We start from the raw sequence: 24,207 nt of genomic DNA, 5'->3' as shown, positions 1-24,207 counted from the left end.
CATTTCTCTGAGGGCTCGTGTGATGGCAGTTCTTTTGTGACATGCCACAAACCAATGCCAAAGGGCTCCTGGATTCTGGGTTATTCCAACAATGCCACCTTTGGTTTTTGAATTCCGGTTAATGGACTGCTCCAAAGCCATATCCGTCCAGATTTTGGCAAATGGTTGACTTGATCTGCGCATGGCATGATGCCTGTTGATAAACGTTATATACATTGGGATGTTTCTCTGGGTACTGCATCATGTCTGCAAGATAAATTGGTAGCCATTGTGCATAATTAGATCTGTCCATGGAGTTGAATTGCAGGGTGAAGGTGGCAACTGTTGCAAGGTTCCAATGTAGGAGCTAGGCTGCGCTTCTCTCAGCATTGATGAGCTGCAGCATTGTGCGAACCATTGCAATGTAACTGTCCCAAAATGAGAAAAACTCAGAGTTCTGTTGGGAGTCATCTTGAAATTGCTTGAACTCGGATACCAGTAGCTCTAGCTCTGCAAGGATTTCATCCAGTATAGCTGTGATTGTTTTTCAGTCTTTTTGAGGAATAGCATCATGCATCTTTTGAATTTTGTTGACCAGAACCTCTTTCTTGACAGAATGTCCCACCTGAGAAACCGTCCACCTGATGAATTCAATCCACCTTAAACGGAACATTGTCGACATGGTCAGCTTGTGGGGCTCTCACTCCATGATTGTAGGATTTGCCATGAAGGATAGAAGTTGTTGTACTGCAACCATAGATGCCAAATTCTATCAGAAGATCTTCTCTGCCCGAGTTCTCATACTTTTTACCCAGAAGATCAAGGAAATTCAGAGCAATGTGAAATCCTCTTATGCAGATGATGGTATCTAAGAACTCGCCTAGCACTCTCCACTGGATCCCCTTGGCCTTTACATCGATGGCCAGGTCAAATGTGAGTGCTTATCCTCTGTTCAAGGCTTGCTATCATTCTTCATGCAGTCTTCATCAGTGTATGGATTGTGCTATAGTCAGTGGGAGAACCTTCAATCATTGGATGATAACCCACCAGTGCTGCATGACCTGACAAATGAAGCCATTGCATGAAAACCATTCTAACCAGGCTTGTGCTCTTGGCGAGGATCTATCAGCTGGTTTGGTTAGATGTTAACGTTGAATAATTTAGTCGGACAAAGCCTGCAAAGAGACCATGCCAGGTCCATCAGACTGCCTGATGATAGATGCTCTAAACACTGTAACCAGTCTTTAGATGCCTTGCCAACTAAATTTGTAACGCTGGGTCTTTTGCCATTTGTGCGGAACTCATGCATAGTTTGCATCAACATTGTACTATTTTGAGATCTGTTTCTCTGATAATGGTCAGCGAATGGTGTGCGCTCGAGTAGGGGACCAAATTGTCCTCGTTGGGACAACATATCAGTAGTGGCATGTGTCGTGTGTTTCCCGCATAAAAATCTCCTCATTGATTTTATTTATTTATTTATTTATTTTATTTATTTATTTTGTATGCACTGTCGAGGTTCGTATGAGAGCTGACACACAGAATGTACAACAAGAGGAGCAGGAGACAAGAGGGGTGGGAGAGGGAAGGAAAAAATACAGTGGGGAACAGAGACATGAGGAGAACTGTGGAAGGGAGAGGGATGGGGTGGGGTACACAGGGTAAACAAGATGGACACTACAGGGACTTTCAGGAAGGAAAGCATGGAATTTGAAGGAGGTGGGTTTGGAAGTTTTGGATTAACGGGGGAAGAAAAGATCGTGGTTTTTGATGGGGGAAGATGAGAGAAGGTGGTGAACAACTGTTTTGAATACCTGGAGGGAAGAGTGGAATTGGAGAAAGTGTGGGAGTTTGTTTCAAAGGTGGTAAAAAGAGGAATGAAAGAGTGAAGGTGAGCAGTGATTCTTGATTTTGGTAGTTTTACCAGAAGGGGGTTGCTGGTGGACCTTGAGCGCCCTTTGGAAATATTGGGTGGGGGGGAGGACATATCTCAGACAGAGCGGGGGAGGGGGGCAGGCCGAAGATAAGAATGGTAGAACACAGAATGACCACAGACCTGCCTGCGGTGAGAGAGTTAGAGACCCAAAGACTCAGCCTTATCGCGGGAGATAGCAATGATTCTAAATGCCCACAGCGTGAAGCCGAGAAAGGTGAGAGGTGGGAGCACCAGCCCGGAGGGGAGAGCAGTACTCCATCAGGCTGTGGCCGAAAGCTTTGTATGTGGTCAGGAGCTCAGGTGTGCCAAGGAAGGATTTTCATTTGTAACCAGATATCTGAATGAAGGCACCAGGAGAGATGATCGATGGAATGACAACCCCCTGTTCTTCTGACTTCACCAGAATCTCCTTTGCGAGCCCAGTATCAATGCCCTTTTGCATTTAAGTTATTTTGTCCTGAGGAAGTCTGTGGGTCACGGATGAAGTATTGCCTGAAACTATGTCTGCCCTTTCCTATTTATTGCAAAATCAGTTGGTTAGTTACACAGTACAAATTCTTGATTGAGTGTGCTTGTCTTTCTTCTTTGAATAATTAATCAATGATCCTAACCATCGATATATAATGTCGAATATTAACCACCCAAACTTAATGTTGAAAACACACACACACACACACACACACACACACACACACACACACACACACACACACACACACACACACACACACACACACACACACACACACGAGATGAGGCACAACACATTGGCATATTTCCACTTTATATTGTTGTTATGTTTCAGCGAATTGAAACAAGTTAAGTCCATTCTTATTCATTTTATTTCCTGGTATTAAGACAATATTTTATCACTTATATACATGGGTGATCAAAATGTAGCCATTATGAGTTATTCACAATTATTGTTCAAGACCTGCCTTTATCCTATAATCTATAATTGTGTGTGTGTGTGTGTGTGTGTGTGTGTGTGTGTGTGTGTGTGTGTGTGTGTGTGTGTGTGTGTGTGTGTGTGTGTGTGTGTGTGTCCTCCATAACTCCAAAACCATGAAACCTCAAAGCCTGAAACTTTGTTTGCATACAAAGGGAACTCCTGGTGTTGCATACTATACCTGGTGTTGGCTTAATGGTTAGGGTGGCGGGCTTTGGATCCTTGGGTCCTCAGTTCAAATCCCGCTCAGCTGTTGAATTAATACCAGGTGTGGTTAACTCGGCCTGTCATCCTTCCGATGTCGGCAAAATGAGTGCCAGCATGCTGGTATATTGTGTCGGAGTGGCGACCCATCCAGGGTTGTGCCCAATAGCCAAGGAGACTGCTTCAGGAGCACCAACGCTCTGCACAGAGTATGGTCCCAATCTCCTAAGGGAACTCCAAGGGAGTGCATTCGTGAAAATTGGTGTTTGGGTTCATTAAAACACCCCTTTTTATGATAATTAACGTCCCTGTTTAATTATATACTTTATCTGGCGCATGCTCAGTCAGACACCTTGCTTTCGAAGAGGTCTTGAGGCGCATCCTTGGTTACTTCGCTGGCATCTTAATTTGCCATTTTGTTCGGTCTGCTCAACAATGCCTCATGTTAGAACAGGCCACAACGATTTATTTCCAAGAGTTTTTTTTTTCATTTTATTTTTTCACTTTCATCGCATATCAACTAATGCCTGATCTCATCTATCTATAATTCCAGCAGTGTGTGTGTGTGTGTGTGTGTGTGTGTGTGTGTGTGTGTGTGTGTGTGTGTGTGTGTGTGACCGCTGTTTCTCAACAACCACTGGTCTGATCTAATTGAAACTTGCCAGGTATATTGCTGGGGACCTGAGGATGTGCCTTTTCAAGGTTTGATATTAATCAGACAAGTGCTTCCAAAGTTATGGCCATTTATTTACCAAACCAATGACAGGACACGTTGCTGCGTAGGCGTGGCCGATGTGCCATTTAGTTACCAATCACAGGACACGTTGCTGTTGATGTGGATTTTTTAAACCCACCTTGTTGTGATCGTTGTCCTCCTGAAGGATTCTAACTGGCCGATTGTGGAATCCTATTTGACTTCAGACAGAGTTTAACGTTTGTCCGATTTGATTATAAAATACTACAAAAACCCTATCGACGCTGATAAAACTGATGTCCACACAAGTCCTTCCTTGTGAAACAATTTATTTCCTAATTATACACCATACACTTCTCAAGCCTGGTGTTGGCGCAGTGGTTACGGCAGCGGCTTGGGATCCAAAAGGTCCTGAGTTCAAGCCCCGTTGGACCACTGAATTAATACACCAGGGGGTTTACTCAGCCTGTCATCCTTCCGAGGTTGGCGAAATGAGTACCAGTGTACGGGGCCAGTGTATACCCCGGTTAAAATAGGTGTACCATATCCCTGTGTCGTAAGAGGCGACCAGGGTTGCGTCAGGAAGGGCATCTGGCGTAAAACATGTGCCAAATCACTATGCGGATCATACGGATGATTCGCTGTGGCGACCCCTAACGGGAGCAGCCGGAAGAAGAAGAAGAGACACCATACACTTCTCACCCTTGTACAATGAACTTAAGAATCCCCATTGATTGCAATATTATTTGGTTCTATATCATTTATTCTTACTTTAGTTAACAGTTAGACCAACCCGATTCAATTCACTTCTACATTACATCAGAGAGTTTTATTCTAACTTGGTACTTGGTCAGTTCCAAGGAGTACAAGCCACTGAGAAACTATACTTCCTCACATGCTTGCACTGAGAACAATGTGCCTTTCAAAGCATTTTATACTTCCATGAGAGAGAGGTTGGGGGATATTCATCCAGACTGTAGATGTGTCCTTTAGACAAAAAGCCACTTCGTACATTTCTAAGCAAAGGTTCATTTATCAGCTCGGTCACTCTGCTCCAGAACAACACATTTCTTATCATTTAGGGCAAAAGTCTTTTGGCCAGAAATGACAGCCAATTCAATTTGCAGCATAAAAGTTACATTTCTGAAACTCCATTTGTTACAATTTAAAATACATTAATATTAATTTTTCCCCCACACTGTGTAGGCATGGCTGTGACGGCCGGTGCGCGGCCGGCCGACGATGACGTCACGTGCCGTGCCGGTTACCCGCCGACGGTGACGTCACGTGCCGTGCCGGTTACGATGGGGATCGGTGCCTTAGTTACCGTGGCATAGGAGTGGCAATGGTCAATGGCAGCAAATGTCATGGCAAGCAAAGACAGGGAGGTAAACTTGATTTTAATTTTGATTTTAATTAACTCTGTGTGTAAGTATCACAGCAGTTGTTACTTCAATGCAAGTGATAATTTGTGGAATGCATGTGAACATTCCGTACGGGCACGCACCACTTCCGGATAGTGATGACAGTGTATTCTAATAATTCCTCGATTTCTTATGTGCATTTATAGATAAACACAATGCTCCAATCCAGTCGTCGTTTACGAGAGCGAAGGAACGGCCTGTGTGGTTGTTTCTGGCTCGCGGTTTGATAGTTTTTGTTTTTTTTGTTTTTTGGGGGGGTTTGCACGTATGGGCTCGCGAGAGTGAAGGAACGGCCTGTGTGGTTGTTTCTGGATCGTGGTTTGAAAGACAATTTTTTTTCTTGGTTTGCACGTACGGCCACGCACGTACGGGCACGCGAGAGCGAATGAATGGCCTGTGTGGTTGTTGTTTCTGGCTCGCGGTTTGAAAGTTTTTTTTTTGCATGTAAGGCCACGCACGTACGGGCACGTACTAGTGCCTACAAATTGCTGAATACATTGCATTGCTTATAAACGCCTGGAGATGCCAGTGATAATGGCTTTATTTCATTTCTGCACATGCCATAACCTCCAGTATCTCTTAAACTATGCCGCATTACCAAATTTAAGCTACAGAATTGATCTTCGCAACAGTTCCGACTGCTTAAAAAGTCTTTATTTGTCTAACTCGAACATAGTTTGAAATTTTGGCGCCTCCGGGAAGTGTTCAATATGACGGATTGGATGTTGTCGATCTGCATGACCACCGGCTGGTGTTGTGCCCCAGAGGGTCATGTGGTGCTAAGCCTGTTGTTCCTTATTAACAGTTGGATGGATAGGATGGAGGGAAGGGATGTATGTACGTATGGAACAAACCGATTCTCCTCTCTCCCCCTCCCCACCCATTTAATCACACGCTCTCCCCCTTCCTCACTCTTCCCTCCTTTGCCCTTTCCTTCCTTTCTTCTGTCTCCCTTCCCTCCCTCTTCTGTCTCCCTTCCCTCCCTCCTGTCTCCCTTCCCTCCCTCCTCTGTCTCCCTTCCCTCCCTCCTCTGTCTCCCTTCCCTCCCTCCTCTGTCTCCCTTTCCTCCCTCCTCTGTCTCCCTTCCCTCCCTCCTCTGTCTCCCTTCCCTCCCTCCTCTGTCTCCCTTCCCTCCCTCCTCTGTCTCCCTTCCCTCCCTCCTCTGTCTCCCTTCCCTCACTCATCCTCTCTCCCTTCCCTCCATCCTCCTCTCTCCCTTCCCTCCATCCTCCTCTCTCCCTTCCCTCCATCCTCCTCTCTCCCTTCCCTCCACCCTCCTCTCTCCCCTCCCTCCATCCTCCTCTCTCCCTTCCCTCCATCCTCCTCTCTCCCTTCCCTCCATCCTCCTCTCTCCCTTCCCTCCATCCTCCTCTCTCCCTTCCCTCCTCTGTCTCTCCCCCTTTCCATCCTCCTCTCTCCCTTTCCCTCCTCTGTCACTCCCCCGTTCCCTCCTCTGCCTCTCCCCCTTTCCGTCCTCTGTCTCTCCCCCCTTCCCTCCTCTGTCTCTCCCTAACCCCATCTTCACTCTAATCCCCTTTCTCACTCTACCCCCACCTTTCTCACTCTCCCCCCACCTTTCTCACTCTCCCCCACCTTTCTCACTCTACCCCCCACCTTTCTCACTCTCCCCCACCTTTCTCACTCTACCCCCCACTTTTCTCACTCTCCCCTACCTTTCTCACTCTCTCCCCACCTTTCTCACTCTCCCCCACCTTTCTCACTCTCCCCCACCTTTCTCACTCTACCCCCACCTTTCTCACTCTACCCCCACCTTTCTCACTCTCCCCCACCTTTCTCACTCTCCCCCACCTTTCTCACTCTACCCCCCACCTTTCTCACTCTCCCCCCACCTTTCTCACTCTCCCCCAACTTTCTCACTCCCCCCTTTCTCACTCTACCCCCACCTCTCTCACTCTCCCCCAACCTTTCTCACTCTCCCCCCACCTTTCTCACTCTCCCCCACCTTTCTCACTCTCCCCCACCTTTCTCACTCTCCCCCCACCTTTCTCACTCTACCCCCACCTTTCTCACTCTCCCCCACCTTTCTCACTCTCCCCCACCTTTCTCACTCTACCCCCACCTTTCTCACTCTCCCCCACCTTTCTCACTCTCCCCCAACTTTCTCACTCCCCCCTTTCTCACTCTACCCCCACCTCTCTCACTCTCCCCCCAACCTTTCTCACTCTCCCCCCACCTTTCTCACTCTCCCCCCTTCCTCGCTTCCCCACCCATATTCGCTCCTTCTCCCTCCTCTCTCTTCCCTCTTTAATCCTACACCTCCTCACTCTCCCTTCCCTCCTCTCTCTCCACCCCCCCTCCTTAAATGTTCCTGTCAGCGAAGCAACGGGTTTGCTTTATCTTTATCCAGACGTGTCCTCGTGGTGTTTGTCTCCGGATTGTTTTGGTCACCGGGCGGTATTTTTGGCTGCAAAGCATACATGCATACAAATGCCATAGCTGCATTATAGTTAAATGTAACTTATGCTTCTTCAATATGTTTTGGATTCAGACGAAATCTGGTGGACAGGTTGGGGGTGTGACAAGAATGTATTGGATTTTGTTGAAAATCTTGCTATGGATGCTATAATTTGTGGAAAAACAATACGTGTACTTCTGCCACCAAAGGTGGATGGAGGTTATGTTTTCAGCTGTTTGATTGCCTGTCTGTCTTGTGAGCAGCATATCTCAAAATGTTATGGACGGATTCGGACAAAACGCCATGGAGGGGTTAGGTGTGTGGCAAGGACAAGTTGGTTAGATTTTGGTGAAGATCCGGATAGGAGAATTTTTGAGTGATTCTTCACCTTTGAGTTGCAGGATCAAAAACGATATATAGCACAATATCTCAAAAAGTTATGGATGGGTTATGACGAAACTTGGTGGATGAGTTTGGTCAGTGGCAATACCAAGCTGATTAAATTTTGGTTCAGGTCCAGATGCAGATTCAGCATATCAGTAGGATACAAAACGTAAGCTATTCAGCCTGGAGGAGGTGTGCGCTCAACTGAGTGCCATTCTATTTCCTCATGTGAACCCATGCAACCCATGTGGAATTATTCAGTAGATTACAGACGTGGTTAGAATCTGCAGTCCCAATATTGCTGCAACAATTCTCACTCATCTCCCAAGACTTGGTGAACAGGAGTACATGTTGCATCTACAATATGAGTTTTTATGAAACACTCATCAATTGGAACAAGCTCAACAGAAACACAAACACGTACCTTGCGTTGCTGATCTTTCTCGTTTTCTCTCCCACACATGGTGCTCTGTTCCATTTGACAGAACTCCAAAGTAATTTATATATGTTTGGTTGGCATTTTTATGTATATGGTGCATTGAAAGGAACCCTACTTTGATAAAATGTATGATTGAAGGATTAGATTTTACTCAGAACTTCATATTATATTTGTACTTTATGTGGAATGTTCAATCAAAGTGCCTGATTCCACTTGCAGTACAGTATATAATAAACTAACTATTAACATTATACATATTAATTGCATCATGCATCATACATAATTGACTGCAAGATTAATAAATGACCAAAGGTGGAAAAATAGATTTATTTTTAAAAGTTCAAGATTTCATACATATTTGTGAAAAATTATCCAGGGATTTAGAAATTGCCTCTACAACCCAGGCTCAATGATGGACCGCTCTCTTGTGAGCACCAAGGGCCATTTCCAATCTTGAGGACATTTTCCTTGGTGAATGGTTTCCTGCCAAGCAGTCCCCATTATCTCGAATTAAGTTGCCTGTTGGCTCTGAAATGGAAAGGCAATTTTCCTTGCTTTAACTCTGCTGCAACAGAATATTTGCTGATCATATAGGTATAAAATGAGGCTGGAATTGTGTAATACCGAAGCTCCTTTAACATCTCGAAATGGATACACAAGGTATGGAAGTCATTATTACATTCCCAACAGTGCAACCTTTTCGTCGTCATTTGGATGCAACAAACGTGCATTCAAACTTGTGATATTTAGCAAAAGTGATGAAATGGTTCTGGACATTCACGCCATGTGTGTCGAAGAGATATTTTGCTTGCGTTTTTCAGGATTAGTTATACCCTCTTCCTCCGAGAGCTTGCACAGGCAGGGAATAGTGGTTAAACCCCTTGCACTATTCCACATGTACAGGGGAAAAATTGCAAGTCGCCTTCACACCTTAATGGGGAAAGTGGGCATTGTATTTTGTGCCCTTGACCTGACCCTGGGTACCCTGAGCAAGTAGGTAAAATTTGGTGGAGATTGGCCAAGCCATTTTCAATTGTATAATTATCAGACATACAGAGAATTGCCTTATTTTATATCATCAGACAAGTCCCATTGATATAATAGACTGCATTGGTAAGTGAATGGATGTCTTCTCAATCTGCAATGAAATATATTTAGATTTCATGCATTTATGTATATTGAACATTTGTAAGCAGTGAATCCAGAAGTATTTTAATTGTCCACATAATGATTGTTGAAAGTTGTGTCGTTATTTGCAACAAATTTGAGGAACCATAAATTATGCATATACTGTATGGGGCATTCAAAAGGATTTTATGAATAATATAATCGGCCAATTAAGCCACAATGAGATGCTCTCAATAGTCGATGACACAATAACATACTTACAATAGTCTATGGTGTGTAAATTGAATACAATTTTTTATATAGTGAATGTTGGAAAAAAACAAACAAACATTGGCACATGAGTATTGTTTGTATAATTATTTGAACACCACGCACAAAAACGTAAATGCGCAACAGCAGATGTGAAGGGAGAGAAGTAAAATGGAATCAGCAGGAATGGAAAAATAATCTTCGTAACATTTCTGGAAACAGGGATCGAGTAAAAACTAGGCAAATATCTCTTTATGTCAAAATAAAATCACCCCCAAGTGATTGCAGTGCATACATCAGCAGTGCGGATGAAATACCATCTGGAGATGCAATGTCTCCGTTAAAAGCAATGTTCAAAGAAATTCAAGATTTTTTTTTTTTGATCACCGTATTTTCCAGTGTATAAACTGCACCTGTGTTTTTCACCCTCAAAATAAATGAATACATTGATCATTTTATTTTCTGATCTAGATCTAATAATGTGGCAGATAACAGCAATTTTTGAGAGGAATCGTGCAAATGATGATACACGCATCAAATTTGGCACATTTGTTCTCCAGAGGATTCTAATCAAATCTGCCTGATTGACCATTTGAAAATCCAAATTTTGAAAAATTTGAAAAAAAAAAAAACTTCAAAAAAGTCAAGATCACGAATCAATGTTGGATGCTGGCTGAGATTGGTGAATGTTTCAGAAACATCATCAAAGACGTTCCAAGTCTGCCATGCAGTTTTCTTCCCTTTACCGCAGAAGGCAGACACGACGTCACATCCAGTGAACACATGGAAGTATGGGATCCCTCTAGCTTTCTCAGGCCCTATTGCAGAAATTACCTCATGGACTGGAATCCATCATGCCTTGGCTCCTTGGCCAAAGGCAATCCACGTGTTCTCAAGACCTAGTTCCTGTAAGGATGGCAGTACAGATATTGCTATGACTAGTACGTCCGTGTAATTAGCCTTAATGATAATGGACTTGCTGCCATCCGTCATTGCATCCCTGGCGTGTACAAATATTCGAGTTTCAGCTTCTTCATGACAACATGGAGACACAGCATCCAGCGACTTCCTTGTGTTGCTAATGGCATCTTCTCCTTTTGTGACAATGACTGTGCTTGTCGTCTGTGCTTCACACATCTTTTCCGCAAGGAAGTGAAACAGCTCAGTCTTGTTGCTGTCATCTCAAAGAAAGCTTCTCCAGTTACTTGGGGTCTTACTGGTTCCTGTCACTCTTCTTCTGATTCCTTGCCCCCTTTTCGACCTTGCCTCGGACTTCAGACTTGACTTCTTGTACACATCAAGCACTACGTCCACCGTCTCATACCTGGCACCATAGGATTCCACCTTTGGGATGATGTCTTCTTTAGCATAGTCATCAAATATCTTTGAAGTGCGGGCAGGTAGGGCATTGATAAGTGCTGAGCCATCAATGATGACTGCATCTCCCCTTGGTTCTCTGTCTGGGGTGTTCACTTGCGCTTCAAGAATTTCAGCCAGCGGTGACTTCAAATTCTTTTGAAGTTTTTTTATTTTTTTTTTTCAAATTTTCCAAAATTTGGATTTTCAAATGGCCAATCGGGCTGATTTGATCAGAAAGCCCTGCAGAACAGAAATGCCAAATTTGATGCTTGTTTCATAATTTGCACGATTTTTATATCATCTACTACACTATAAATACGTTTGTAGATTAACTTTTTTATGGAACAAAGTGACGGAGGTATCAACATGCTTACTCCCATGTCCGCTTAATTTCATCTTACGGTCTCATTTTAAAGAAGTTGAAGAGAGAGAGAGAGAGAGAGAGAGAGAGAGAGAGAGAGAGAGAGAGAGAGAGAGAGAGAGAGAGAGAGAGAGAGAGAGAGAGAGAGAGAGAGAGAGAGAGAGAGAGAGAGAGAGAGAGACAGAGAGAGAGAGAGAGAGAGAGAGAGAGAGAGAGAGAGAGAGAGAGAGAGAGAGAGAGAGAGAGAGAGAGAGAGAGAGAGAGAGAGAGAGAGAGAGAGAGAGAGAATGAATATATATATATATATATATATATATATATATATATGTACCAAGACGTTTTTATTTTTCTTTCTTATTTTTTAATGTTACAAAGAGGATTTTTTTGTTCCAAGAAAAGGGATTCATATCGGTATCATACTTATTTCTTGTGGATTTGTGGCCCTGCAAAGGGCTGTTTGGGTTTGATGAAGCTTTTCAGCTAAACCCGAGGAAATCCTCATCAATGCTTTCCTCATTGAAGACTGCACGTAACTTCTTGTCCGAATCAGGGTAGAGCAAGTCCACTTCACTGTCACCGTCATTTGCAGCCTCCTCCTCCCAAATGATGTTGTTCTCTGGTGCTGTTCATGTTGTTGGAGATTCAGCATTTCAGAAATGCTCGCTTGATGATGTCCGACGGTATCTCCTCCCACACCTTGAAGATCCAACTGCAGATCGAAAGGTCGACCTTTCTCATCCTCCCGATGAACACCGGCAGTCTTCCAGTCAACATAATGCTCAGCCAATGTAGCGACGGGAGTAATAGTGAAAGTTCAACCAAGATACATGTGGCCATTGCTCCTCGGAAGTCGAAAACCTTGCATAGTCGAAAATCATGGCGGGAAACACATCACAAAATGTTGATTTTCAACTGATGAAAATATCAAGTCCAGGAAATAAGGAAAGTTTGTCTCCGTCGATTCCACCGAGATGTAGCTAATGTTCCTCGAAACCTCGGTTGAATACAAAGGCCTGCGAAGTATGAGAGTTCATCTGGTCACCGCGAGTAATCCGTGAGAATCAAGTTCGGAACGGCTGATAGAAACGGAGAAACAAAGGAAGCCAAAATAACCGAACAGCACTGGTACTTCTTGAAGCTTCATCGTCCCATATGGCTCCTTGCTATCATGAGATTCTTCTTCTTCCTTTTAAATCCATTTCCTGCCCTCTATAGAAAAGTTCTCAAGGTTGATTGGTTGTTCCGAGTTTTAAACTATGACCCACTATCCAGAATTTGCAACAATTGCGTCAGCATGTATGGAACCAGCTTAGTGAATTAATTCTGTCTGCATCAGATGTTCATGTAGAAAATGATGCATGTAAAAAGTTAGTCACCACAAGTCCCTCATCTATTTACCCCTTCTGCTGCGCATGAACAATGATGCCAGCTGGAAACAGTGTCTTCCTCTTGAACATGACGTACGAGGGAAGCTCATCACATGAGTTTCTTTGAGGTGGGTGCTCCGCTCTTCGACTCTAGCTATTGTAAATAATTCTTCTTTTGATGTGACCCCAGGTGTTCTTATTTTGTGTATAATGGCATTTTCAGAGCTTTGAGGCTCAATCTTCACCATGCACCTAAACTCCGGGTGTCTCCGGTTTTTATTTATTTATTTAATTTCTGCACACGGTTAATAAAATGCTGTGAAAAAAAATTAAATGCTGAACCGATTTTCAAATTTTAGATGGTACAATTGAACTTAACAGCAGTTCCGACGACTACAAAAGTGTTCCTTTGGAATATAATTGAAATTCAGCATTGATCGTTTTTAAGACCGTTTTTTGTTTGTTTGTCTTTTATTTACCCCCACCCCCATACCCGTGTATTAACCGTACCCCTGACTTTTACCTTTTTTAACTGATTGAAAAAGATGCGGTTTATACACCGGAAAATACGGTGCTTGTTTTAATGCTGTGCGTCACTACCTTGGTCTTGCCTCATCAGCCATGTTTCTGCAGATATGAAAAGTACAATGTATTCCAGTGTCAAAGATCAACTCCTCTAAGTTGTACCACCTCAAAAGCAAAAACACCTTTGCGACAATAACAGCGGGACTATGAATATTACTTTGTGAAGAGTAGGTCTCGCTGGCATCATGGCCAAATTCAAAATCCCTGACCTAACCTTTGTTGAACGTCAGGTCTGGCCAGCCGGTTCATTAAAATATGGGCCAAAAACTTCTCCTGGCCAACCCCACAAGAGCGTGAGAATAACTGTGGCCATTGAAGAAGAAGAAGAAGAAGAAGCAGCAGAGTAGCGACTGGAGGCACACTTTGTCTGCTTAATTAAAGCTCAGAACTATAAATCTTCTCATTCCAATCAGTTGATTTACTCCACTGTTGGATAGTTGATGATAATTTATATTTATATATTTATGATACACTGTCGATTTTATTTATCAGTTGACTTCCCTTCTGACATAAATCAGTGGTACTGTTTGTTATTTGCTGGACAAAAACACCAAACTTTCAGAGCTTGTACTTAAATATATTTACTCCAACTATCAACGGATCCAAAAAACTCAAACTATCAACGGACCCTGACTTATGCAACATTTCCAAAATGGCCATCAGAGTTAGATAAACATTATTATAAAATAGTCCAGTTAAATTATTTTAAAAGCACTGACCAACAAATGTGAGGCTAAATGCACTTAAACGTTAGTGTTAATTCTGCATGTCGGTGTTTGTTGTTGGGGTATATAATTTATTACTTTAATAATAATATGGACTAGGCAAAGCCTAGAAGCGAACGTAGAATTATTCTTACATTCGCTTCTGACTTTACCTATAACTTGTTCACAACTGTATAATTGCCAACTATACCGTGGTACATATAAGCGACGCACAGCAGATGATTTTGATGCAATTTCCGGTTACTTAGGCCTGGATTTGGGATCAGCGATCAAATAATGTAAATCACGATTAAAAATTATTTTTTGATGATGAGGGAGATATCTTTATTAAAATCGGTGGAGGAAATATACACCACGTCTGATATTTGGGTCTTTCATGTCTCCGGTGATGCTTTTATCTCCCAGCATGCATCATTCCCCATGACAAAAACCGAAGCAAAAGGGTCAGAGCCGACAACACGGATTCCAAATTGCCAGGGTATTGTGTTGTTGTTGTTGCTGTTGTTGTTGTTTCTTAATCTCTCATGTGCACGCGTTGAGTATGAAGCTCACTACGTTCGCTATTAATCACAGTCATCTTCAAATGAATTTCCATAGGTCTTAATGGTCTTGATGAGTTGCTGGGTTTGTTCCAGTAACTGTCTTTGTAGGGACATCCCCTCTTTGTGGTGCTTCGAATAGCTTGAACTGTCTTTTGTTACAGGGGTCTCAATTTGATTTTCCAAATTCTTCCATAAGTCTCACTTGCTCAGGGCGTATGAACAGCCATCGCTTTGAAAGCACTTGGAATTTCAGTGAGACCAACTGCTCCACCGCTTGGCTTCACCACCTTGCAGTTTTCCTACTCATGGCACTGATCGATTGGAATAACTGAGAAGCATCATTGTCTTTTGTTGACAACCCAATACTTTTGAAATTCTCTCTTGACAGTTTCTGGAAGTGCTTGCATATCTCGTAAATGGATACTCAGCCAGCGACTGCAGTTGTCATGATCCAATGCAAAGAAGATGAAAATGAGCAATCTCCTGAGGCTTCCACATATCGGTGAAAGTCTTTCTCTGCTCGAATGAGGACAACAATAAGCAATTCTGTTTCAAGAATACTATCCCAGGACAAAAATGTGGGTGATGATTCATTTATATATTTCTTCCATGAAGGAAAGTCGTCTTCATCTGCATGAAATGCTGCATGCTGTAACTTGGCTAAATCAAGAGCAGTAACTTGGTGTGCATTACAATTTCTGGTTACATTTGAGGAATGAGTCTGCTATTCTGGCCGTTGCTACACCTGCTTCCATAAATGCTGTGGTCCATCCAGGAGAGTGTAAGATGTCACCAATGACACTCCAAAGTCCTTTTTCTAGATGCAGTCCACCAAACATAACCATTTTGTCTTCTCGATGCGTTTCTGGTTATTTCCACTGAATTGTTTTTGCTATAGATATAACATATGTCATCTACAACTGCACACATTACATTCTCGAATTTATATTGCCATTTTAAGTTTTCTTATTGACTGCCCCTTGTATATTACAATATGTCAAAAAGTTGTGGACGGATTCGTATTAAACTTGGTGGACAGGTTTGGTGTGTGACAAGGACGAATTGATTCGAATTTGGTGAACATCCGAATCCGGATCCGGATACGACAATTATTTAATTTTAAAAATAATTCTTCACCATTGAGAGATGGGGCCAAAAACTATATACGAGTATAGCACGATATTTCAAAAAGTTATTGGGCTCGATATGTTCTCGTGGATCAGGCATTGTGTGGTGGAGGTATGCGCTCCACTGAGTGCCCTTCTAGTTTTTCTGTTTTTCCCAGAATTCATTTTCAGTTTTTATCATTCTTTAAATGTAATGTGCAAATGGCCCCTGCTATCGCAGCGTAATTTTCTATCATCATTGCGTTGAATACTCCTTGGTGAGAGATTAGCATGTTGCATCTAGTATATAATATAATGTTGTGTATTGTCTGACAATGCTGAACCCAATGTATTTACAGGAATCCGAATGTCTGGAGATTACTGGCATCCGTGATACCAGAATTGGAAAGTTTGCTCGAACACCAAAGGTAAGATGAGTTTTCCAGTGCAATGAGGTGATTTGAATTATCAGCAACAAGTGATGAAACCGGTCTGGCAGCTGAGGGGTGTATAGCATTGGGATTCTCATGTGTGTACTATTTGTGAACGTCTTTATAGCTGTGGAGGAACTCTGGAAAGGGTTTGAAACAGCAAAGAGCTTACCTTGTGCAGCCTTTCATGGTAATTAAAATTGATCATTTTTATTAGAAAAAAATATCATGTTCAAGAAAGAAATGAGAATGCTCACATATTTTTGAATTTGCTCCGCATGCCATCAGGCATTTGCTCTAAAACATTACCGACCACACATCCACTTTCATACAGTACATACAAAACACTGACAAAAGGACAGTTTTTACATTTAAGACTTCAAATCTTAATCATGAGTATTTTCCTTATTATGAAAATGTACCTTGTTCAATTTTAAAATGTCCATAAACTCAGAGGTGATGTTGAGTGTTTGAAAGTACACATGTACTTTTATATAACTTTAAAGTATACATGTACATACCTTCTTTAAAGTGTATGTGTTCTTGATGAATATCTGGAGAATTTCCCCAGTGGCCTCCCAACTAATTAATTATGTACGCAGGTATTTCATGACCAAGCCAATTTTAATGTTTATTTCCTTCATATAATACAGTATGTGAATTACATGTCCATAAGCTTGTTAATAAGCCTTGAAAAGTTGGGCAAAAAGCAAAAGTTTTTTTTATTTTTAATGAAAGACCTCCATTTTCTTTCCTCTATATCATAAGACCGAACCTTCATTGGGTGGTGTATCTTAGCCCACTGCCACGATCGCTGCGAACAAAACATACATTACATCGTTTGAGTTGTAATCAAAATGTACTTTTATTTCCTCAAAACGGTATCTTCATTTAATGATCGAAGACGTGTTGTTCAGTCTTCGTATGTAAATCAAAGGCCTATAAATAATCAGAGCTATGTGGAGCAAAAAAGATGGTGGTGATTTCTGGATGGATGGAAGGGAAGGCGTGGACTGTAGAAAGGGCGGCACTTATGACCCACCCACAAATCCACAGACCCACACACACAAACTCAGCTTTATATATTTAATATAACATGACAAGAGGAGCGACACTGACCCTAAATCTGACACTGATGTCATGCGCATAATGTCAACACGTCTCTTCCAAACGAGGAAGGTATCCATGTGGCACTTAGGCCTTTGAAGACTGGGGGGGGGGGGGTGGCAGGAGGTTATCTCAGCCCACACAGGTAGAATTGTCAAAAATATACAAAGAAAAAGAAAATAAACAACACTTTCCTTCTCAATGTTAAAGTCAACACTTTCACAGGATGCATATAATGGGACAACTTCACTCAAACAAATACCTGTTACAGAAAAATGTTGGAGGCTACTCAAGCTCACTGCCCATGGTAATTATCATCTATTTTTCCATACCCCCCTCAACCATAACACAGCCCCCCCCTTTGAACCTTAGTCTCCTGACAGTCACTCGATGGGGCCAAGAGCCAAGCCTTATTTCTTCAACACTCACACTTTAATGATCTTACCCATTAAATTTGGAGGGGTGTTGCAGGTGAAGCAACTGCCTTAGCTGCTGACACTGAGCATACCACCTCGTCAGTTTCAAAAATTCTCATTTCACAAATGTACAAAATTTATATATATATATATATATATATATATATATATATATATATATATATATATACAGTGGGAAATTTCTTTCCCTGCCCACTCAATGTCTTCATCTGGTGTTGATGGGGCAGGGAGAGAAAATTGCATTACAAAAAGCAAACAGGCCTTCCTTGTCAAACAATTTAACTTTTCCAAAATATAAACCCCTCTATTAAGCACATCCCACAATGGATGTCATCTGCTACAGGTGATCATCTGAGCCATAACCTAATTTAAAATCTCCTCGAACCAATTTCCTGGGCCATATGCCTTCCTGAGCACATATGGAGCCACACATGACTGAGTGGAGCATTCCCATGGACTCCTCACATTACAAGCATTACTATCATCTCCATTCCTGCGAGGCCATGGTTTTACTTTTATCTACATGGTGTGTGGCCTCAACCTGGCAGTCAGGAGGTCTAACGTGGCGGTGGGATTGTGGCAGTGTGTGTTGGCCGAAGCACAAAAACAGTGCCATCTCGAGGGAAATTCTGGACTCCCCATCCACTCCCCCCCCCTCACACCCAGCACCAAAACAGCTCCTTTTGGCTGTATACTCACCCAGAGGCGGTATCACATTGGCATTCTGTGGCCTTCCATGGTCGTCAGGGGTCCTCATGCCCCATAGCCAACTAATACTGAGACCCTTCTCCTGGCAGAACTCACTCTGTCACATGCTAGGTTACTGGGGGTTAGGTATTGTGGAGCTCCACATTCCTCGCTATCCTTGAGAGCTTGATCCACCTGTGGGTATGCACAACTTTCCTACCCACAAGCCTTGCATGCAATACTCGCTCCACAGCTGCCATTCAATTTTCCTACACCTGTCGTACACGCTGTAGTGCCCTCCTGACAAAGCCATGGTCTACATCCATGCTAAACACCATAAAAGTAAATAAAACAACAATTATGGCAACCTTTATTCTGAACAAAGCCACATTTTAACTCTTTCCACTCGGTACATGTGCTGGCCTTCATGGCCACTCTTGCCCGTCATCCATACCGATTCCCCGACTCACCTACATACCCCCAAAGCAAAGCCTGGCAAGTCATGACAATGGGAAAAGGTAAATTTAGTTTTTCCCATTACCATTGAGAAGGTTGTTCAATACCAGCAACACCTGTTGCAGTCATTCTTCCCTTTTATCACCACTTCCAATTCAATCCTAGGGCTCTCGTCCCAAACAGAGGGCCCATTAACCATACATAATGTTCACGTCAACACTGCCCCTCTCACGGCACACAAAATACCAAGACAAACTCCACTCTAATAAATCCCTATTACAGAAGAATGATGTCAACTAATCTCGCACACAGTCCATGATAATTATCATCTATTCAATACTTACCCCTCCAATGTAACATGACAATATACTTGCCTTAGATTATTTGACATTGACAAATTACCTTTGCCGAAGGAGAGGGTATTTATTGCATTTGGGTCCGTTTGTTTGTTTGTTTGTCTGTCTGTTTGTCTGCACAGAACTTTAGCATTTTTCTCTGCAACCGCTTGTCGGATTGAGACGAAATTTTCACCAAAGGAGCTACTACTCATGTGGAATAATTGTGATGTCATAGGTCATGTGGTGTCGCAGCCATGTTGGATTTACCTGAAAACCGATAAAAAAAATCTTCTTCTCCAGAACAGCTGGCTAGATTGAGGGGAAACCTCACACAAATGTTCTCCCAGCCTTGGGGATACCTGGGTTTTCATGAACAATTGATAAGTCGCATGGTCTGGCAGCCATGTTGGGTTGAGCAAAAATCTTTTAAAAATTATTTATCTTGAATCGCTTAATGTCTTAATCAATCGACGTGAAACTTCACAATTACGATACAGAAATGATGGGGAATATATGTTTTACATTTCAACCTCATCAGATGCATGGTCTCGCAGCTTGGATTATTTAATTATTTTGATCTGGGTTCTTTAAAAAAAAAAATTGAATTTTTTTTTTTTTTTTGAATAAGGCTCATTTGGCTGTGCCTGGATGGGTTTGAGGGTAGCGTAGCAGCAGCTGAAATGCAAATCCTATCCAAGTTCCTACTGGTGACTTCATCTTTGCTTTTTGCTTGTTTGGGTCCATTCTGATTACTCCAATGCAGGACTGCACCTATTTGGTCTTCCATTTGATTTGAATTTAATTTATTTTAATCCCATTCTAAATTCAATTGAATAATAATAAACATCATGGGTCAGGGTCAGGTGTCCCATCAAAGCGGGGTTGCATCAAAGCAGGACATCTTGGTACCCGGTCATCACTGCCAGAAGTTATAAAGTGGCAGTTATAGTTATGTTTTACTAATTACATAACACACCAGTACACAAATGCCACACAAAATACACCACACAATATAAGTTCTGGTGAGGGTCTGCAATCTCTGGTTGCTCTTTTTCTTGTTTACTCTGCAATCTTTACATTTCCCACACTTGATTTCTGTATCTTGTCTTGGAAGTTGTCTAATTAAAACGAGGTGTTTTCATATCCTTTATTTGTGGAAGGCAGAGGTGTTTTGGGTGGAGGGGGGAGGATTTAAAGCGCTCATTTTACTTACAGTTAAATGTTTTGCTCATGATTATACAAACAAAATAGATTATATTTGCTTTACAAGCAAATCTTTTGTTTAAGTTTGTTTATATGATTGCATATATTTGAATGAGAGCTGATTATAATACAATGCAATCCACTTTCATCAGGTTTGGCGTTTGGGTGACAGACAATGCAGAACATTAAGCATTAAATACACACCTGAAAATACGATTTTGTTCACTGTGCTGCATGTTTTATTTTCAGTGCAAATAATGGGATAGATTCTTCTTGTTCTTCTTCTTGTTCTTGTTATTCTTGTTCTTCTTGTTTTTGTTCTTCCTATTCTTCTTGTTCTTGTTATTCTTGTTCTTGTTATTCTTGTTCTTGTTATCTTGCCAAAACGAAGTTTTGCAAGATATGTTAGTCAGCTTGTATGTTTTTTATTTTTTTTGTTTGTTTGTCTGTAATCACGTATAAAAAATTCTGCAGAGCATAGTTATCATCGGAAATTTTTGTAACTTCGCATATCAGAGGCCTATAGAGGTCCCTTTCAGTGCACAAAATTTTGAAGGTCAAGGTCAAAGGTCAAGGTCACTTTGGCGCAAATCAGGGGAGTCGACGAAACCCTTATTTTTTGAGTAATTTTGATCGGATCGTCTTCAAACTTCATGGGAATATAGTTCATGGTCTGGCGCTCAGCTGATTAATTGTTGGTGGCGATTGGCCTTGACCTTCATGGTTAGCGCCTCAGGTCAAACATATTTCACCCCAAGGTCAAATTTTCAAGTTTTAGTAACCATATCGTGTAGTACCTCAAATTGAACACCTCGATGAGTGCTTTCTAGATATGTCAAGCTTGAGACATTATGACGTCATTTGGTGACGTTATGAGGAAAAAGCATATTTTTCATGGTTACTCTGTAGAACGATTCTCATCGGAATCTCTCGTAGGCAGATATTCCTCAAGGAGTCGCTCCTGGTGGATAGCAGCTCTGTTCACCTCAGTGTGACCTTAAAGAAGTCACACGTGGTCACCTTTTGGCAAGATACGGGTCACCCTGCGGGTGACATTGGTTTATTCTTCTTGTTCTGCTTGTTCTTCTTCTTGTTCTTCTTCTTGTTCTGCTTGTTCTTCTTGTTCTTGTTGTTGTTGTTGTTGTTCTTCTTCTTCTTCTTCTTCTTCTTCTTCTTCTTCTTCTTCTTCTTCTTCTTCTTCTTCTTCTTCTTCTTCTTCTTCTTCTTCTTCTTCTTCTTCTTCTTCTTCTTCTTCTTCTTCTTCTTCTTCTTCTTCTTCTTCTTCTTCTTCTTCTTCTTCTTCTTCTTCTTCTTGTTCTTGTTCTTGTTCTTGTTCTTGTTCTTGTTCTTGTTCTTGTTCTTGTTCTTATCATAAGGGGGTCAGCAGCTCATGGAGTATGTTTTGTTTCCCAAGTCGTTAACGAATCAGCTGGCCAAGTCTGACATTCGACTAGAGCTGGTTAATGAAGGGATTTGTAATTTGGCCAGGATGTCTGATAATTCATTAATGCTAAACCTGGCCTGAGAAACAAAAACTGCCATAAATTGTGCCAACCTATCAGACCTTCAGATGATTAAAATTGATAATTTTTATTAGAAAAAAATATCACGTTCAAGAAAGAAATGAGAATGCTCACATATTTTTGAATTTGATCCGCATGCCATCAGGCATTTGCTCTAAAACATTACCGACCACACATCCACTTTAAATGCAGATTACTTAAATTAGGCGAGTAGGGATCAAAAAAGGAGACAGAGCAATGTGAGTTAGAACAGCTGAAGGTGCCAATTTGAGTCAGACTTGAACCCATGAATGATTTTTGCACTCTTATTTGATGAGACGACCTAATTGTATACACACACAGAGGACACAATGATTATGAGTTTTCAATAGCATCCTCTTCTTCTGGTTTTTCTTTTCTCGATGAAGTGGAAAAGCAGAAGCAACGTTGTGCTCCCCTGAGCACAAGCTGGCACCTTTAAATTTGACTTATAATCATCTGTATAATTTTTATTCGCCTCTCCCCCACACAACAGGAAACGGGGCTTTGCAATCACTTCTGTGTCTGCCTGTCTGTGTCTCTCTCTGGTCGTATTTTTTTTTACTTAAAATTTTTTTTTTAAATTGTATACCATGTCGAGGCTTGTGTAACAGCTAATACACAGAAACATATAACAAGGTAGGATACAAGATGGGTGGAAGAGGGAAGCACAAAATGGGGCATAGAGACAAAAGAATATCTGTGGAAGGGAGAGGGATGGGGTGGGAGTATATGGGGTAAACAAGATGGTACTACAGGGAATTTGAAGGAGTTGGGTTTGAGGTGGATTTACAGGGGTAGAAAAGATCAAGATTTTGGATGGGAGAAGATATGAGATGGTGCTGAACAGCTATTTTTTAAGACCAGGAAGAAGGAGTGGGATTGAAGAGAGTGTGGGAGTTTGTTCCAGAGGTGGGGTAAATGAGGAATGAAAGAGTGAAGGTGAGCAGTGATTCTCGATTTTGGCAGTTTCACCAGAAGGGGTTTTTTGGCGGACCTTGAGTGTCCTGCGGAAATATGAGTGTCCCCGGGGGGGGGGGGGAGGAGTGCAGATCACAGACAGAGAGGGGGGCAAGGACGGAGAGGAGACGGTAGAAGACAGAAAGACCACCAACCTGCCTCTGGTGAGAGAGTGAGAGACCCAAAGACTCAGCTTCATCGCGAGAGATACCAATCATCCTAAAAGCCTTGGTTTCCACAGTGTGAAGTTGAGCTAGATATGAGGCAGGAGCACTACCCCAGAGGGGATAGCAGTACTCCATCAGACTGCGGATGAAAGCGTTGTAAGTGGTTCAAAGCTCAGGCGTTCCAAGGAAGGACTTTGCACGACGTGGAATGCCCAGTCAATGACTGGCTTTGGAGGCCAGCTTGGAGACATGGCTTTCCCAGGAAATATCGTGACAGTGTGAGGTCCAAAAGCTTGAATGAAAGGACTTCTTCAAGGGGATTGTTGAGAAAGTAGATGGGAGGGGGGGGGGGATGTTTCAGATAGTCCTTTCAGAGAGACATAGTGAGGGTGTGAGACTTGTCAGGATTGAAAGACATATTCCAATTTGAACTTTTGTCATCAAATTTTTAACAAACCTTTATTATTACAACATGGAGAAGTCAAATTAATAATTTGGTCAAAAGGTCAAAGGTCAATATGACATTAAATCATCAAATTTCATCCAATTGACCTGAAATTTTTAGAATTTGTAAATTGGGTCACTGAATTGGTTCACCAATCAAAACCTAGAAGCCGATTGTTTTTTTTTAATTATTTTTGGTCAAAGGTCAAGGTTGCACAAAATGTCATTGTCTGTGACCCAATATGACCCAATTCATAGTGTAACCTGTGTTCTGTCAAGGTCAAAGTTCATGCTCACAAGATCGTCAACTTCCTTCTGATTGACTTGAAATTTGAGCAGGGTTTGCATATTGGGTCACTGGTGCCTATTGCTTTTGATGTCAAAAAGTCAAGGTTGCCTAAATTGGTCAATTTTGGGGTTTTTTTGAGCTGTTTTCATCATGTTTAGCACACAGAAGAAAAAGAAGTCCGAATACAAAGCTGATGTGGACAGGTTTTGCATTTTCAGATTGTTTCTAGTTTTATCATTGTGATGCCATTTTGTGTTATTGTGCCATCACTATTACTTTAGTGTGTTCTAAATGTAAGCT

At 42.0% G+C, this 24,207-nt stretch overlaps 1 protein-coding gene across 1 annotated transcript in view; it reads left to right on the top strand.

The window, feature by feature from the left end:
* Positions 1-24,207, top strand: part of LOC147023596 (1-phosphatidylinositol 4,5-bisphosphate phosphodiesterase beta-1-like) — a 435,861-nt gene that overhangs the window by 90,114 nt on the left and 321,540 nt on the right. The window contains exon 3 of the mRNA XM_085889131.1: positions 16,207-16,275. Coding sequence (XP_085745257.1) covers positions 16,207-16,275 — 69 coding nt within the window. The remainder of the gene's footprint in view (positions 1-16,206; positions 16,276-24,207) is intronic.

This window comes from Eptatretus burgeri, chromosome 7 (assembly GCF_056783735.1).
Source record: "Eptatretus burgeri isolate ZD-2024b chromosome 7, Ebu_testis_v1, whole genome shotgun sequence".
NCBI lineage: Eukaryota > Metazoa > Chordata > Myxini > Myxiniformes > Myxinidae > Eptatretus > Eptatretus burgeri.
The sequence above is the reverse complement of the archived record's forward strand: the minus strand, read 5'-3'. Positions and strand labels throughout refer to the sequence as shown.